At 50.9% G+C, this 17,991-nt stretch overlaps 7 protein-coding genes across 7 annotated transcripts; 3 read left to right on the top strand and 4 right to left on the bottom strand.

The window, feature by feature from the left end:
- Positions 1–620: 620 nt before the first annotated feature.
- BDW70DRAFT_169943 (uncharacterized protein) lies at positions 621–1,562 on the bottom strand (the record flags this gene model as incomplete). Its single annotated transcript, XM_073742816.1, has 1 exon — positions 621–1,562. One exon carries the CDS (start codon positions 1,560–1,562, stop codon positions 621–623), a length of 942 nt encoding a protein of 313 aa, XP_073593471.1.
- A 436-nt stretch (positions 1,563–1,998) lies between these two features.
- BDW70DRAFT_169942 (tetratricopeptide repeat protein) lies at positions 1,999–4,706 on the top strand (the record flags this gene model as incomplete). Its single annotated transcript, XM_073742815.1, has 2 exons — positions 1,999–2,003; positions 3,014–4,706. 2 exons carry the CDS (start codon positions 1,999–2,001, stop codon positions 4,704–4,706), a joined length of 1,698 nt encoding a protein of 565 aa, XP_073593470.1.
- A 393-nt stretch (positions 4,707–5,099) lies between these two features.
- Positions 5,100–5,991, bottom strand: BDW70DRAFT_162331 (LysM peptidoglycan-binding domain-containing protein; the record flags this gene model as incomplete). Its single annotated transcript, XM_073741119.1, has 2 exons — positions 5,100–5,729; positions 5,800–5,991. The coding sequence occupies 2 exons, from the start codon at positions 5,989–5,991 to the stop codon at positions 5,100–5,102; spliced, it is 822 nt and encodes a 273-aa protein (XP_073593469.1).
- Positions 5,992–6,398: 407 nt separating this feature from the next.
- BDW70DRAFT_162330 (ankyrin repeat-containing domain protein) lies at positions 6,399–7,853 on the top strand (the record flags this gene model as incomplete). The annotated part of the gene is made up of 1 exon (XM_073741118.1): positions 6,399–7,853. The coding sequence occupies one exon, from the start codon at positions 6,399–6,401 to the stop codon at positions 7,851–7,853; it is 1,455 nt and encodes a 484-aa protein (XP_073593468.1).
- Positions 7,854–7,943: 90 nt separating this feature from the next.
- BDW70DRAFT_162329 (uncharacterized protein) lies at positions 7,944–9,259 on the bottom strand (the record flags this gene model as incomplete). Its single annotated transcript, XM_073741117.1, has 3 exons — positions 7,944–8,116; positions 8,189–8,833; positions 8,917–9,259. The coding sequence occupies 3 exons, from the start codon at positions 9,257–9,259 to the stop codon at positions 7,944–7,946; spliced, it is 1,161 nt and encodes a 386-aa protein (XP_073593467.1).
- Positions 9,260–9,772: 513 nt separating this feature from the next.
- BDW70DRAFT_162328 (uncharacterized protein) lies at positions 9,773–14,170 on the top strand (the record flags this gene model as incomplete). Its single annotated transcript, XM_073741116.1, has 4 exons — positions 9,773–12,743; positions 12,807–12,921; positions 12,975–13,276; positions 13,353–14,170. 4 exons carry the CDS (start codon positions 9,773–9,775, stop codon positions 14,168–14,170), a joined length of 4,206 nt encoding a protein of 1,401 aa, XP_073593466.1.
- A 1,909-nt stretch (positions 14,171–16,079) lies between these two features.
- Positions 16,080–16,850, bottom strand: BDW70DRAFT_162327 (uncharacterized protein; the record flags this gene model as incomplete). Its single annotated transcript, XM_073741115.1, has 1 exon — positions 16,080–16,850. One exon carries the CDS (start codon positions 16,848–16,850, stop codon positions 16,080–16,082), a length of 771 nt encoding a protein of 256 aa, XP_073593465.1.
- Positions 16,851–17,991: the final 1,141 nt, after the last annotated feature.

Genomic DNA, 17,991 nt, shown 5'->3' with positions numbered 1-17,991 from the left:
GTTTATAGACGGCATTTATAAGCAACCCCGCATCCACATTCTCTTGTGACGATAAACGCCGTCCGTAGTTGGAATAGTACACGTAAAGCCCACAGGTCCCGGTATCCCACCCAATAGACCTCCCACTCAGGTTATTAAGATGACACGACCGTCGGCGTAGTAGTCAGGAGAGATGCGTGAGCTTCAAAGGGTCCAGGTTGGATGGTAGCCTGTTCTCGCAGACGCATGGTAACCAGTAGTTGACTTTCTTCCCTGCTCATTGACATGGATGCGTGAGCCAACTACGAGTCATATTAACTAGGAGGGATCAAGGAGTCATTCTCCTGTTCTAGCCACATGCTCTCCCGTAATACAAAACATCAATTTTCACAAATATTTGGGCCTTGTCGGGACGTTTATTTTATAAAATATACAATACTAGGAATAAAAGTTTCTGATGGCTTCTCTTTTTGGGAACAAGAGGGGGAAAACGAGGTAGGTAGTAGTCATAACCCTTCTGTAGCCAAGATCTGTAAAGCCAGCAATACCAAGCGCCCATCTCTCTCGCCCCTGAAGTTGTGCAATCCAATATCTTATCGGTCGAAGCGAGTAATCAAATGACAGAGGGTCATCCATCGCTATCAATTCGCTTTGTCGATACATGCAACCCCGTCGAAGTCTGGACGGACAAAACCAATAAACTTCACAAAATTCAAGTATGCGATTCCCGTGTAGGTGACTGGGACGTAACAGGCTCCGCGACGGATCCACCACATCATAACACCTGCAGCCCACTCCGGGGAAGCAAAAGCTTTTCCCATCGGTGAGTTGAAGGCAGCAGGTACAATATGGCGATAAAGTATTTTTGGATGGTCGTACAGGGCCCGGGCGTAGGGTAAAAAGGCCCGTTTTGAGGCAGAATACCGTTGCATATCCGAAGCTCCAAACGCAGGATGCAGCTCAACCTCGCTGCCTATATACCAGATTTCTGGCATTGTGTTCTTGTATTTTTTTCGGCGAAGTCTTCGATCCATATAAAGCTGAACCAGACGGATCGCTGAGTTGCAATTCGAATCCATAGCATCCTTGCCTTTGGTGCCATGGGCCAAAATAAGGATATCAGCCTTGTCGAAGGCCCGTCCAACATGGCTGAAGTCATGGTGAGTCCAGTGTGTACCAAATTTCAACATATGTATGTTTCTAACCCCTTCAGCTCGTAGCTGCTTTTGGAGTGCAGATCCAAATGCCCCCGAGCCCCCGGTTATGGCAATATTCTTTTTTCGTAGGGAGTACGCGGTCCCTGCAACCCAATCAAATACCTTCACCACCGAGCTCATGTAGCGATCGGGATGAACATGATGTAGTGCGTGGAATTGAGGTCCAACAAGCAGCCAATGGGGGTCTTTCGGGGCGGTCTTATACTCAATATGGTTTGAGTCACGGCCATTCATCCAAATTACAACTAATGTCCGTATGAGGTGCACTGTAAGGATTGTTGCAAATGAAGTGTATTTGACGTCCTTCGCGTTGAAGAATCGGAGGAAGGACCAGCCCAGTAGCCCTCCTATAAACAGGCAGATCATCTCGAGGGGTAGCGCGATCCAGTTATTTTGCAAGAGGAATCGATTGTTGAAGCTCAACGTTCGGTTGTAGTATAGATGGTGGTATTGGTGACATTTAGAAAGCCATCGTAGGGCTTTCCATCTTGAGGTGGACCATTGGTGAAAGAAATAATGAACAACATCGAAGAAAATCGAGCTGGTTATGTATAAGTAAGCAAAGAGAGCACCCGAGAAAAGTAGAGACATAGTAAATAAGCAGGATATTGTCGTTCAAATCACTGTCAGGAACAGGCAATAGGAGAAAGAAGAGTGTTCTCCCCAGTCGAACCGACTGATTATATACCTTAGAGGCAAGTTGCCCATGCATCATGGACACGTATGGAGTTTCTACTAGCAGTAAGAATACGATCCAGCATCTGTGGTCCCCACTCATCATACTCTGCGAGCCACTCGAGCTATGTCGCAGGATCTCTGTATTTAGAAGGTATATATAAAAAATATAGTTTAGTCGAAGCCGTTAGGTTGCATCTGGCACTAACAGTACCCAACTCGGTTCCCTGCTTAGTACTAGGTAAGAAGCTAATCATAGTTGCCCTAGTATCAAAGCTTTGGTGAAGGCTATCACCAAGCGATAGATGAGTTGGAATACATGACTTGGTCGTTTCTCCTGCTTTGTGATACGATCGTCTTAGGACGACGTTTAGATGTCAACTACCCTGAGGCCGAGGTCACTCTTTATGGCATATCTGGGACGTGTTGGCGGCGAGACAAGATGAAACAAGATGAGAGACATGTGGAGATGATATAAGGCGCAGTCTAGTGTTCTAAAAGTTCTCATGCTCACCCCGACTCGAGTAATACTGGCTCTAGGACACCGATACTTTCAAGTAGCGGGGACGCAGATCGCCCACAGTACCATCCTAGATATTGGCGTACTTCTTCCCAGAATATCTCTTGGGAGCTTTAGTCGTAGTCCTAGATGAATTGACAATTGACATGCGAAAAATAACGTCAAAAGTTCCTTCGTAACCACTAGAGATGGATCAGGAATATTGGTGTATATAGATAACGATTCCAGGATCGTCACCGAAAATTGGTGCAACCAGCCACTACGTACGTAATCGCGCTACCTCCAGCGCCGGTATCCCACCGGCCTGATCTGGAGGAATTGGGAAGGTGGCTGACTCAGTCGGTTACGCTATAATGTTGGACATGTAAGACAACCATATAACTACTTGGCCTAGATGATGATAAATGTCCCGCTATCCCGCTCGGCATCCCACCTGCAGTGGTAAGTATACGTCATCATCAAGGCTGGTAGGCCTCACATATATAGAGGATATCTGTAGGCTGTTTTGTTCATCACGAACCATTGACTTGTCCACTCGTGTACTAACTGCTTAACCTGCACCAAGATGCTGAAAGTTCCTTCTATTCTCCAAACTTCGGATATATTTCTGACACCCACTCAGGAAATCAGCCAGTTTTGGCGATGTGGTCTACTTCAACCTTGGCTCTCACCATCGGCCAGTGACCACTAGCTCAAAAGAAGCTCAGCTGTGGTTCGACCGCGGTCTTATATGGTCATATTCGTTCAACCATGGAGAGGCTGAGCGATGCTTTGAGAGAGCTGCTACAAATGATCCGAGTTGTGCGATGGCGTTATGGGGTATTGCATATGCGGCCGGGCCAAATTACAACAAGGCGTGGAGGTTCTTCGATCAAGAGGATCTTCGGGCTTCGATTAAAAGAGCGAATGATGCTTTAGCCCGAGCTGCTGAGTTGGCGACCCAGTCGAGCCCTGTTGAGCAAGCGTTGATTGAGGCAATTACTGCGCGCTTCCCACCCACCGACAGCATTCCTGACGACCTGAGCTCTTTGGATCATGCTTATGCGAATGCAATGCGCCCTGTATATCGTCGCTTTGGTCGTGATCCAGATGTAGCGGCTTTATTTGCCGAGGCGCTTATGTGCATCACACCTCGGGGTCTCTGGGATTTGGATACCGGGAAACCAACTGGCGATCACACAATCGAGGCCCGAGAAGCAATCGAGTTGGCGCTAAAGCGACCCGAAGGTTATGATCATCCGGCTCTGTGTCACCTGTATATTCATATGTTAGAGATGTCTCCTTTCCCGGAGGTGGCACTCCCGGCCGCCGATCGGTTACGTCGCCTGGTTCCAGAAGGTTCTCATATGCTGCACATGCCGACGCACATTGATGCCGCAGTTGGCGACTATCGCCGCTCTGTCGACTCCAACCACGAAGCAATCATTGCGGACGACAAATACTTTGCTCGGGAGGATGCTTCCATCCAGTATGTGGCGTATAGAGTGCACTACATCTGCGCAAAACTGTATGCTGCTATGATGTCCGGCCGCTTTACAGATGCCATGTCTGCTGCAGAGAAGCTCGAGGAGGTAATCGATGCCAAATTGCTATCTGTCAAGACCCCACCAATTGCAGACTACATAGAGAGTTTTCTAGGCAGTAAAGCGCATGTGCTCGTGCGCTTTGGCCGTTGGGAAGAGATCCTTCGTCTTCCGCTACCTTCTAACCGGACCATGTACTGCGTGACTATAGCGAGCATTCTCTATGCGCGGGGGCTTGCCTTTAGTGCACTTGATCGAATCGCAGAGGCTGAGGCTACCCAGAAAGAATTCGAAGCAGCGCGGGCATCCGTGCCGACTTCTCGTCTTAACAGCATACCGTGCAAGGAGGTTGATGTGCTTCAAGTTGCATCCTCAATGCTCACTGGCGAACTGGAATATCGCAAAGGGAATTACGAAACCGCCTTTTCTACTCTCCGGCAAGCTATAGAGCTCGAGGATGGACTTCCGTATTCTGATCCGCCACCTTGGATGCAACCCGTTCGCCATGCCCTGGGCGGCTTGCTGCTCGAACAAAACCGTGTCGATGAAGCAGAAGCGGTATTTCGAGAAGACCTTGGTATGGCGAAGGACTTTCCGCGTCGTCGGGCAAAACTTAACAACGTGTGGGGACTGCATGGACTTTACGAATGTTTGACGCGTTGCGGCAAGATCGAAGAGGCTCTTTTCATCCAACCCTCACGTGATATTGCTTTAGCCTCCGCTGATGTCACCGTTACTGCTTCGTGCTATTGCCGCAGATCCACATTGGGAGAGACCAGATGCTGTACATGAACTGGCCTGGTCCGAGTGACCAGAGCTGTTTCAGGTTATGGAATCCTTCAATTTCCTGGTGTTTCTAGATATCTAAGTCCTTCCGCATTAAGCTAAAATATTACTGTTCGTTGCTTAATATGGAGCGTCAAACTAGACGTAATTACCAGCAATAGCCGTCAAATAATATAAAAGAATAAAGGTCTGATTCTTCCAATCTAGCTCTATAGGTCGGATTAAATACATAAGAATTAATAAGCAACCTAGCCTAATACGGCAGTTGGAAGAGACATAACTTTTGAACGGTGGAAATAGCAGAAGCCTCTGCATAAGCATCGGCGAGCCGGAGCTTGCAGTTCCGATATCCCAAATAGGAAAGTTCCATATATGACTAGCTGTCACATACGGTCGACATTAAACCACACCGACGCAAACATAGTACCCCAACCACAAGCCAGAACAGCCGGCCCCAACCGTCGGATTCCAGGTATAGAAGTCATCAAGCGTAATCCCCGCGTCAGACACAATAGCTGCGCAGGTGTCACCGCTGACTACTAGGTGGAATTCATCGCAGTCGTCTGTGATGCCCGGCTCGTAGGGGGTTGGGGTTGTCAACCCATTCCCGGTTGTGGTAGTGGTAGTAGTAGTAGAAACTGTAGGTGACGAAGACGAGTTCGTCCCTGACACTGCCGCAATACAGACATAGTAGTCCAGCCAGAGGCCCGAGCAGTCCGAACCCACGCCCGGGTTCCAGCTTACAAAGTCCGCGAGCGAGATTCCCGCATCATCCGCAATGTCGGCGCACGTATCCCCGCTAACAACCAGGTGAAAGACTGTGCAGCTGTCTACCATGCCTGGCTCGATCGGCGTTGGGGTTGTGATCGATGATCCGGTTGTCGTTGTAGACGCGTCTATGGAGGAAGAGGTGGTGGTAGGGATTGGATACACTGAGCTCACAGAAATGGTGGTGAAGTTGACCTGCACGCAGTAGTATAGCCCTGGTAAAAGCTCGCAGCCGTCGCCGAGTTCGGTAATGATGGGATTCTGACGGTAGACGAAGATGGTTAGCCCATGAATACTATGAGCCGCCAAGATATATGCATGTTTACGTTACCCATTCCTCGAATTCAGCCTCCGTCATCCCAAAGTACGTTTCCAGCAGCTCGCAGGTTAGCCCAGAAGAGTACTCGACCCATTGCGTGCAATCCTCAGTTGTCCCCGGAGCGGCGGTGCCTGGAGGGGAGACGAGATACGCCCCGGCGCTGGAGATCGCCAGGAGATGCCAGAAAAGGTGAGTGAGCTTCATCATGGAAGCAGTAAATAAAAGCGCATATGAGTTGTGCTCGGTCTGGGAGGCCGCTTTTGAATAATAAACGCACCGATGAGTTTGAGACTACTATGTTAGAATACGAGAGAGGCGCATGGTCTGTAAGTGGCCTCAGTATAACCGCTGGTCACACGCCAAGGTTCCTTTATATTGCGTATCAATTTGGACTGTTCCTGCGTCGCGGTAGTCGCATTCAGATGTAGCGCCGCTCGGGAATTTGCCTTGTTAGGCAGACTATATAATTAATCTATTCGGCTGGGCGCCAAAATAGCTTGACTCGCTTCCCCACGCCTTGTCATAAGCTTGATCCTGACGTCCAATCTCCCACCCCACTTCTCATTCCAGCATCAGACTACAGTTTCCATGTGAATTGATTGACAGCTACCATGTCTCTCATCTCACTCCCAGCAGAGATCCTGCAGCAAGTCGGGAAATATGTTACACCTCTCTCGACCCTGAACGCCTTGTCCCGCGCCAACTGCCGGTTGAACTCAATATTTGACCCGTTACTCTACAGAGAGGATGCCCGGCGCGCGCACAGTCTGCCTGCCAGCGCCGGAGGTGCAGCTGCAGTCCGTTGGGCGGCAAAACATGGCCTGATGCGGACACTGCAAAAATCTCTCGAGGCCGGGTCGGAGGTTCCTCCGCGTGCACCACGGATGAGCGTCGTCCATGAGCCCACGGGACGGACTGTTTATGGTGTGACAGTTGACTGGCGGTTTCAGGACCCGGTACCGCCGCCGCATCCGCTGTGCCTGGCGGTTCAGGGGGGCCATGCGGAGATTGTTGAGTTCTTCCTAGATGAAAAAGGATGTGACGTCGACATGTGTGATCCGCATGGATTGTCGTTGCTCGAGCAAGCTGTGGTCCATGGCCACGTGCAGATTGTTGAGGGGTTGCTTCGCCGGGGTGCGAGTCAGCTAGGGGGACCGCGGTGGGTTGGGGCGCCGCTGGTCGTTGGCTGCCCCATTCAGCTTGCAGTGTCCGTTGGGAGAATGGACATTGTGCACCTTCTCTGGGAATACGGGTCATTTCTACTGTGGCTCAGAGGCTGGGAGCTCGGAGTTGCGCTTGAGTGTGCGATCGCCACGCGGAATATGGATGCTATCCGCACACTCATCAGCTACGGAGTGTCTGTGCATAGAGGATTTATGCAGCGGAACTCGATCACGCCGCTAGAGTGGGCAGTTGAAATGGGAGACATTGAGCTTGTGGAGTTATTCCTTAGTGCAGGAGCGCGGCCTCGCTATCCCCGATCCGCCACGGGATGTGCCCTGGTGCGGGCAGTGAAGAGACGGGACAAGCGGATTGCCAGCTTGCTTGTTGGTGACAGTAGCTGCATGCAGAAAACAATGGCTCTGGCATTCGCCGCAGAGCAGGAGGATGGGCATTTCGCTCGGTTCCTTCTACAGCATGGAACACATCCGGACTTCGATGAGTTGGAGTACGCTGAGGTACATCCTGCTGAGGGCTTCAGAGGGAGCTATTACTTTGCTTCGCCCCTTACGCGCGCGGTCAATGCAGGCCACGCGCATCTGGTACGGTTACTAGTTGAACATGGCGCGGATGTGAATGTTCCCTTCGAGGGATTTGTGGGAAACCAGTCATCGAGAGAAAAAGGTTCAGTCCTTCGGCTAGCGATGGACTTGGAGAGTCAGGATATTGTGTCTTTCCTTCGCGAGCATGGTGCACAAGAGGATGTTGTAGACTACACAACCAGAGTGTCCAGGCTGAGCTTGGAGGAAGCAACCGTCTGGTCGAGTGGGAGGCAGAAAAGAAGAACACGATTGCGGAGACACATGGGAATAAACAGATGCAGTAGTTTTATTCCAAGCTTGTAAAACTGTCTGTAACATTTTATTGCAACTATATCCTGCATTGTGTACCCAGTAACATACGACTTAATAGAATATCATATGGTGACTTTTGAATCATGCCTGTATCCAACCAGGTGGCCCGAAAAATACAGCAGGCTTTGCTGCGGATGGATTATTCTGGAGTATATACGCACCCATGGAGAAAAAGACATAGGGCTCTGGAGCGTTAAGCAGCGCCCTGAGTCTGGAATTCCAACTGAGTTTCATAATATCCTTTGCGAGATAATCTGCAAGCCATGTCAGCTTGTGCAAGAGGTTTAAATCTTCATCGAAGCACATTTTGGGTGGAAACAACGTACAGCCGCTCCCCGGACCATCGCTATCGGTTCCTTGGGCGTCTGTCAGGTGGAACAGCTCATGGTATAAGGTGCAGCTGAGGGACGTGAGAACCGCGGGGTTTGTGTCTGCCCCTACGGTAGGATAGTTGTTGGAGTTGACGACCTCTGCCAGAGTCTCATATCCATGCGGGTTTCCCGGGCTTGCCTCGAAGGCGACATCGCAAAAGTAGACATGCCGGTTGAACGTAGCATAGGTAAAGCCCGCGGGACTGCCAGCCTCAGTGCCGGCGTTATTGTCAGCTCTACTCGTTGCCGCGACACGGTTTACCTTGTCACAGAGTCTGTCCTTCCCCGAAGCGTCGAAGACATATCCTTTCAGCTTGCTCACCAGGAAGGGCGCAATGTTCTTGTTTGTATTTGTCGTGTCAGCATCAAGCTCTCCGTCCAGCTGCAACTGCCTCAAGTTTGGGTAGACTTCTTCAATGGTGTAGTAGGAAGTTGGCTCCCCGTTCTCATCGCGCTCCTTGACCATTTCAGTGCCAGTCCCATCTATCGCAGTTGCCTCCCAACTCTGCTTCTGCGCAAAGCTATCGCCGCAGAACAGGTACGGCTTATCGTTCGATCCACCGGTTAAGCCGCCGCCACTGAGAAACGTAGCGACTCCCTCTAAACGTGCTTTCCCCCTCAAAAAGGTCAGAGCGGAACAACACGAAAATTGGTACATCTGAAGGAGTATTGGGGTCTTGTACTTCCGATTAGGTCCCAGTAACTGTCGTAAAAGTCCGCTATCTCATTGTCGTCCCACATCATGGAGAGCCAGAGGCCGAACATGGTGCGGTATGCCTTGCTGGTGGAATAGCTGTGGTACGCCGTAAGGGCAGCGTTCAGGATGTCGACACACTCCTCGAGCCAATCGTCAATGGTATCTATCTGGTCTGTGCTGCACCGACCGCCAGTAGTTGAGTCGCCTATCTGGAAGAGATCGGATGTGGTGAGTCGCACGGCAACACGGTCCGGCACAACTGCAGTAACAGGATTGGAGCAGAAGCTGAAGACATAAAAGAGCAGCAGTAGCGCTCTCGAAGCGAACATCTTGACGTCGGTGCAAATGATAAAAGCAAGAGGAGTACTGAACGATGCGAGCAAAACCGTACGAAAGAAAAAGGAAAGTCACTAAAGAAAAGCGCAGGGGAAATCACGAAGGCTTCATTACAAGCTGCTCTACAACTCCCAACGTTGAGTCCCAGATGCAACTAGATCACAGGTGGCATTACTCCGGCGGAGAGGACACTAGCCCTAACACCCTGGTATAGATCCAACGCTACGAAGTAGTGCCCGTGCCAGTGCAGACAATTAACTGTACCGGAAATTAGGGACGCGTGTCTCCTTCCTATATCGCTACAATCAATATAGATGTTTAACGAGCCAATAGCAGATGAGCAAAGTGTTGGATAGTCGACAAACCCGGCATCTATATCTCATGTTTGTTCATGCTATACCCTCCGATAACCCTACAACTGCAACGCCCCTCTTCCCTCCCTCGAGGGCAGCTTCTCTTTTGTACGCCAACCTTTCATGACATCAGCATTGGCTCGCACGAGCAAAATGTTTTCGAGCATGGCCTTACATGCCGGCCTCGCTCTCCTACTTCTTTCTCCAGTTTCCGCTCTCGACCCCTCCATTACAAAGGCCATTGATGCGTACCTTGCAGACCACCCCATAGTCACTCGCTCTGCGTCCGCGGCTGCACCCCAGAGTAGCTCAGTAGACACCAAACATGCAACTGCTGCTGAGATTCCAGACTGGACCCCTCCAATCTCAAACGTCAGCCGGAGGCGCTGTCCCTCACCCTGTAGCAATACTGGACTGGATTCGCACGGATGGCCTGTATATCACAGCGTCGACCGGCTCGGCTGGTGCGATCAGCCAATGCTGCTTGATTTTGCTTTGTTCAATCAGTTGGACGACGAGAAGACTCATGTCAGTCTTGCGGCGTGCGCGGCCGATTTGTCTACTGCCTCAGTCACAGGCAATACCGGAAGCACAACGAGTGAACTATGCTTGCCGGATACCAACTTGAACAACACGGAGAAGGTGACCGCGCAGCTTCAGCTGGTGTCATCCTCGAGTACCCAGTCCGGTACCGCCGATAACGTGATAGAAGCTCTGAATGAGCTGAACGCACTTTCCAGCCTCCGACCAAGTGGCTGCAACGAGACGATCCAGTTTGCCATTTCGGGCGAAGTTGCAGTGGGCATCTACGTTGGTTCTGGACTCGGCGCACAGGGGGTTCTGCCATCAGTTCTCAATCAGTTGGTGGACTATATTCAAAACGATGGCTTCCCTGACAGCCTACTTGTGCAGCTTTGTGACGATAGCGGTCGTTCTGCACGCTATGCTCTGGGAGTCGTCGCGGTAACGGAGTCTGATCTGGCTTCGGTGCAAGCGTCGGTGCAGACCTGGAAGAACAGTCGCTGCGTGTCGACCACGTCCGAGCAGATGGCGCGTACATGGCAGAACATTACATTCAGTGTCCCGTCATTGCCAACGTCCTCGAACTCCTCCAATATCACTTCCGCAGTGGACTCTTCGAAGCTGCGCCGTCGGGACGATGAATGCACCACGGTCCAAATTGTGTCTGGCGACAGCTGCACCACACTGGCAGAAGAATGCGGGCTCACCCTCACGGACTTTGAGGGGTATAACGATGCCCTGTGCGATTCGCCGTTGCAGCCAGGCCAGTATGTCTGCTGTTCCGAGGGGACACTCCCCAACTATTCTCCCAAACCAGATGACGATGACAACTGCTACGTGTATTTAGTGGAAACCGGCGACGACTGTAGCACCATCGCGGCTGCGTATGACCTCACTGTAGACGAGATTGAAAGCTATAACAATGACACCTGGGGCTGGATGGGCTGTGATGACTTGCTGGCAAACATGAACATTTGCCTCAGTTCCGGCTGGCCGCCGATGCCAACGGAGATCGAGAACGCAGTCTGCGGACCTCAGGTTCCGGGTACACCAGTTGCATCACACGGCACAAATCTGAGTACACTGAACGAATGTCCCCTCAACGCATGCTGTGATATCTGGGGCCAGTGCGGGACTACTGCCGAGTTCTGCACCATCTCGAAGAGTCCCACGGGGGCTCCAGGGACTGCAGCGGTAGGCGAAAACGGCTGTATCTCTAACTGCGGTACCAATATTATTATTGATGGCTCTCCATCGCAGATCTATTCCATCGCATACTTCGAGGGCTTTGACTGGTCCCGGCCATGCCTGACCATGTCGATCAGCGAAGTCGATACCACCTCCTACACGCACATCCACTTTGCATTCGCTACCATCAACACAGACTATACCCTAAACATCACCGCGATCGAAGGCCAACTCCCGTTCTTCTCTGCGCTCACGGGCGTCAAGCGAATCCTGAGTATCGGCGGCTGGGACTTCTCCACCAGCCCCGACACATACAACATATTCCGTGAAGCAGTGACGTCCGCGAACCGAGACACTTTGATCCAAAGCGTCGCAGATGTGCTGGAAACCTACGAACTGGACGGCGTCGACTGGGACTGGGAATACCCGGACGAGCCCGATATCCCAGGGATCCCCGCGGGCACAGAAGCTGAAAGCACGAACTACTATGTCACGCTGGTGCAGCTGAAGGCCTTGCTGGACGGTACAGGGCGAACAATCTCGCTTACTGCGCCGGCGTCCTTTTGGTATCTCCAGGCCTTCCCCATCAAGGCAATGAGCGCCGTTGTCGACTATATCGTGTACATGACCTATGATTTGCACGGCCAGTGGGACTACAACAATAGCTACGCGGACCCTGGATGTCCCGCGGGCGACTGTCTGCGCTCGCATGTGAATCTTACCGAGACAATCAACTCACTTTCGATGATTACCAAGGCTGGAGTGTCGAACACGCAGCTTGTTGTTGGTGTAGCCAGTTATGGCCGCGCGTTCAAAATGACCACTGCGGGTTGCTGGACCGAGATGTGTACGTATACCGGACCCGATTCTGGGGCACTGGCTGGGGAATGTACGGAGACTGCAGGATACCTGGCAAACGCAGAGATTGAGGCGGTTATTGCAAACAATCCAAGCGCACAGGTTTACTGGGACTCCGACGCGTTCAGCAATGTCCTTGTGTACAACGACACCGAATGGGTCAGCTATATGAACAGCACCAACAAGGCAGTTCGAATACTCCTCTACGAGGTATATGGGTTCCTGGGTTATGCCGATTGGGCAGTCGATCTGCAAGAGGAGGGAGGAAGTGGCTCTGACTCCTCGTCCTCGAACGGAGCTAGTTTGTCCACTGGCTACATCGCGCCCTCGATCTGGAGTGAAGCTACCCCAGTGGTGACAGGATTGCCAGGTCAGACACTTGTTTGGCCGCCGCTGCAGCTCTCGAGCACAACTATCATCAGCTTTGATCCGTGGACAACGCTGCTATCCTACTCGACTCTGAGCACTACCACGTATGTCGGTGTGAACAGTGAAACAACAACTCAGCATATATACGATGTGCTCACAATCGCTACTGTACTTACCATCGAGCCAGGTTCGTATTACCCAATCCATGCGTCTGGGTATAGAGGTGTTCTGATCCGGTTTTGCTTCTTAGTTACGACAACCGAGATCGCTGTTTGGAATGTCATCCTCCCCACAGAGACGACGGATAGTATCATCTATCTGACGAGCTCCATCCAGCCTCCACCCTTCACCATCACTGTTACTCCGTAAGCCCAGTCCATGCTGGTGGCCTGTTGGTTTGGTCCAGCTAACAAGATAGGGTCTGGGAGGGCACAACATCCATCGAGGAGCCCACAACAACCACTGAGAACGCCACCATCGTCGTCTGGTCAGACACCACATGGAGCTTCTCAGCTGTGACGGAAACGGTGGGCTCGAGCACGCTAATCACCGGCGGAATCACGGGGACCCCCGTGCCTATAATTATCACTCCACACCCGCACCCGACCAGCGTTGATGATGACGACAAAGATAAAAAGCTCAACTCGAAGACGACGTCGTGGAGCTCTGGGAGCCCAGTGTCACCACCCTGTGTCACAGGTGACAAGTGCGGTATTCCATGTACGCTTCCTTTACTTTCACTTCCACCTGCCCCCAACTCCAGTAATCATGCCCTAATCAAATCCCGTTTGATTAGGTGGTTCGTGGTGCGACTCGGGCTGTCCATTCTGCCCGCCAGGGCTCATTGGAAGCTCCGGGGGTGGCAGCAGCAGCTCTGATCCGGACGATGATGATGATGACGACGACGACAACGACAACGACGACGACGACGACGACGACGACAATGATAATGATGATGACAATGACTCGTCTACTACAATCACAACCACGACAACCACCACAAGCGCATCGTACACCGCTGCAGGTTTCCACATTGACCCCGGCGACACGCTCCCCACGACTGCGGAACCCTGGTCCGAGATCCAGGCCGTCCTTGCAGAACTCACCACCGACTCCAGCGACGGCGGCAGTGGCAGTAGCACTGGTAGCGACGACAGCTCCAGCACCGGCTCCAATGGCGGGACGACAACAACCACTTCCAAAGCCACGACAACAACCAGCACCGTCTCAACACCATCCGCAACGAGCGGCGCGAGCGAAGTCATCTTCGGCCTGTTTGAGCTGTACAGCGGGTACACCTGGATCTTCGAATGGATGCTGATGGACGCCATCATCGGTGAGGACTTTTATCCATGCGATACAAGCTCCGATATCTCTACCTCTGCAGATACCGTTGCGCCCAACCCGGCGTTCCCGGATAAGGATATCGGGCCGTTTGAGTCACACGGTATTGAAGGGTGCCAGTATACCTCGGGTGACGATGACGATGATGTCGGTAGCATGACTTGTCCCGGTGTTGATAAGATTGTCTGTGAAAAAGATGAGAGTTATGGGTTGGCGTTTTCGTGTGATGGTGGTGGCCTCCTTGTGATTGTTATGCATTGTTACTGGTGATCGTTATCAGTTACATGAGAACTTGCAAATCAAATAAATGGTAGAGTCATTAGTACATTGACTGCCGAGGGAATGAGGGTTCATCCTTCCTTGTAGGACGACAAGAAATGGTTTCCCCGAGAAATGCACTGTCTAGGCTTCATACGGGGACATGCTCTGCCATAATGGGAACCAGTTAGGGCACTCCAATCAAGGGAAAAGTGCGACCAGCACTGGCAGCGGCTGAACTGCGCCAATCGACGATGTCAGTGCCTTGCGTCCCTGCAAAGATAGAGAGAATCAGTAATAACGAGCGTCCTTCTATAACCTTTCGTCCTCTGCGGATCTAGGTTGCGCTGACGCAGATAAGCTGTTTCCCTACGTTGGCGTAGGTGACCTAGTTCGATGCGTCAGGATCATCAGTTTGCTTGAGACTACTAGTAAATCAAGATTTAAACACTGCCACTACAAGTAAACAACATGGCTTATGTTCAAACCCTGTCAACAACACCTAAAGGAGCATCAATGGCTGCAACGATAGGCACATGAGGAAGTAGTGAGGGCTCACTGTACCACAATAGTTGCTTTCCTGTCTCCTGTTTCCAGTCGCCATAATGTTTTTATTCAGTCCTTAACCTGAATATCAGACTGGTACGTACTCCCAACCTGTGCTGCGAGCTCGCTGGCTATTTAGAGGACTGCGATGCCCGGTCCTCCACTTCAACCCTAACCCACGAAGTCCCGAGGACGCGGACCTACTTGAAGAAGTAGAGAGCGCTGGTGATTTCAATACTATCTAGACCATCCTGGCAAGTTCGAATAGTGAAAAGAAATTTTTTGAATCTTTCTTTTACGCCCTCCATTAGTCCATTCAATCCGCCCGTCTTGAAATTTACCTGACAATTTCAGCAGAGGGAAACAACATATGGATGGATGCGGCATTTTTCTGCGCTCGCGCAATCCAAGTAGGTAGGGACAGGTATACTGGCAATCATCCTCCTAGCAGTCAGTGATTGTTGTCTCTCTCCCCTAGAGAGCAAAACAACGAAACCACACCTCGGACCCCGTAACCCAAGTGCAGGCCTTTTCCAACAACAACCACCACCACCACCACCACCATGGCCGCCACCACTGGACCATCACCAAACTACCTCCTCACCCCGAACCTCTCCCGCCCCAATCCAACCATCCTCTCATACAATATGCCCGAAAGACTTTATCGAAAAGCTCAAAATGGCAACAGAAAGAAGGCTGCCACGGATCAGATAATCAAGTCATAGTGACTTGATCCTCGAAGACGGGACGCGGGTGAAGCCGCCTCCTCCAAGTGAGAAACTTGTGCTCTCTCCCGGTTCGTAGCATCGAAAGTGTGGAAGAAGATTCGGAGCACTCTTAGAAGGTCACCACTCCGTCTCGTGAAGATTTCTGCTCCGAGTGGATGGGCTACGAAAAGCTGCTGGAATACTTGGACCGCCCGAATACAGTACCTTTATGAATATTGTCGTCTGTCAGTATGGCACTACATTTCCTGCTCAACGGGGTGAGGCCGAGAAATTAATTCGGAATATAGCTTGGTGATAGCGATGCCGCATCCACCGTTGGTGTTTACCTGGTTGGAAGCTGTTGGCGGATGGTGGGGCTGGCACTTACTTAGCCCTAAGTTCTAGCCGGTCCTCGGTCATCATTCAACATCAGAAGACACTTAGCCTGTGGAACACAAACACGAGAAGTACGAGTGTGGGAATCCATTGATCTCCCCTCCAACGCCTCTGTGCTAATACATGGCTATGGCCCAAGGCTCTCCAATGCTGGCCTGAACCAACTGCGTCCAATCCTCGCCTGCAAATTGACAAGTGTGCCAGTTCACTTCCGTGGCTTCCAAGTCGCTTTTTCTTTCTTTCTTTTTTTTGATTCGTGTATGTGACTCAGATCAGGAGAGACCTTGGTAGCATTCCATCTGCGAACCCCCGTCAAGGTCGGAAACCGCTAGACCTGCTTCTCCAGCATATTGTCTAGCACTCTTGCCCACCACATCTCTTAGGGTAAACAAGCTCTGCCACTTCTGCGGATATGCACGTCTTATATCTTCTATAAGCGCTTGGTCTCCACTACGACAGGCGATCTGTAACATGTCAGCCGTAGAATGCCGGATAACTCGTAGTGAAGGGGGAATCCGAATACGCGATGAAATACCACGAATCTGTTCGTCCAATGCGTGTTCTTCTGTAACGGCGGGGTTCAGGAGATCGTAAACACGGCCGAGGCTTTTCAGAAGATGCATGTCGATTTGGTTGTGAGACGGTGTTGAGGAGAAAGGCTGTGATGGAAGACATCGTTTTGAGACGAGATGTATCAACTGGAAGGCGCTAAATCGTACGACGATCTCCAATAAAGACATTGAAGACTGCCAGCATATTCTCTCCTCCACTTCATAAACGTGATCCTTGCCCAGGAGCGTACAAGCAAAGTCATTCTTCCTTTCGGCGAGGGCTTTTCTAACCGGATTATCGAGTTGGAACGATGGTGCTTTTCCTTCCTCCAGTCTAGTGTTCTCCTCACATCTGTCCTCGTAGCCTTCGAGGTTAGCCTTCTGGTCTACCGACACAACGGCCATTTCAGCTTTAAGAGGGCACGCAACCTCGTCATCAAGCTCCAGTTCACTACTTGAGCTAGAGTCCTTCGTATGCACCTTTTGTGACATCTGTCTTTGGATCGGAATGCATATCGAAAGAATGGTATGCAGCTTCATAGACATCGACTATGGCGCTTTGGATTAAATATAAATCATCTTTATAAATAGAAATAACATGCTTCCTTGGCTAATTCTAATCTATACTAAGCCACATGGCTGGCAAGTACTTAACACTCTGAAGATATAGCTAGCAAAATACAAGGAAAGGCCCAAGGAAAACGGCTGAGTATGTCCGGAGACAGAATATTCGCAGTGATTATGGCTGCGGGTTATAGCGCGCGCTTACCTGGTCCCTCGACCTGGTTGGAGCTTATGATGGTATACAACATTGAAATGGCTCTGCGCATCTTTGTTGGGTAGATATCTCTCCTCTTCCTATACTACTCAACGGGAAATATTTACGTACATCCAGGATATCCACGCAGGCATGCCCTCAAGCCAAACCCCTCAAGCGACAGGTGACCGTACCATACTGTAGGTGATTATGTCAAGGTCGGCTTGGTAGGATTCAACTGAACTCTATCCACTATATAACTATCTGCTTTTGGTGAAAGAGAATACTGACTGAAGTACCTTGTTTATCTCTACCCAACTTGGACTCGCGAGTGCTATATAAATAGAACTTTATAGAGTCCCCTCGGCACTCAAAGAGAAGGCACTGCTGACTTGTGGGGCACACGCAACTCTTTAATCCATCCACTCAACATTCATATCCCAAAAAAAAAAAATCACGAAACGCCGACGCAAACAGCGTATCCCACCCAAAGACTCTCACAGTTTGATCCAATGGCAGGATTCCACTCGTAAAGCTGCGCGAACGTGATGCCGTAGTCGCCCTCGATCTTGGCGCAGGAGTCCCCACTGATGACGGTGTAATACAGTTCTAGCCGTGGCTGCACCCACGTACACCGCCTTGCGTTGTACGTGGTCTTCAGTCAAACGTAAATTTCAGTCATACGAACAATTTATTTTATATTCCTACAGCACCACCTACCACTATGCCCGAGTCTCCTAAAACTAAGGAGGATCGAATCCTACATGCCTGTGAAGTAGCTAAACGCGTCAAAAAACCAAATATCTCTGCGTTGGCGCGTCAGTATGGTGTCTCTCAATCACTGCTTCGAGCTCGACTTAAAGGCCGACCAGCTTT

The sequence above is a fragment of the Aspergillus foveolatus genome (assembly GCF_047715535.1).
Source record: "Aspergillus foveolatus strain CBS 279.81 unplaced genomic scaffold BDW70scaffold_48, whole genome shotgun sequence".
NCBI classification, from domain to species: Eukaryota; Fungi; Ascomycota; class Eurotiomycetes; order Eurotiales; family Aspergillaceae; genus Aspergillus; species Aspergillus foveolatus.
This window is presented reverse-complemented; position numbering and strand designations above follow the sequence as displayed.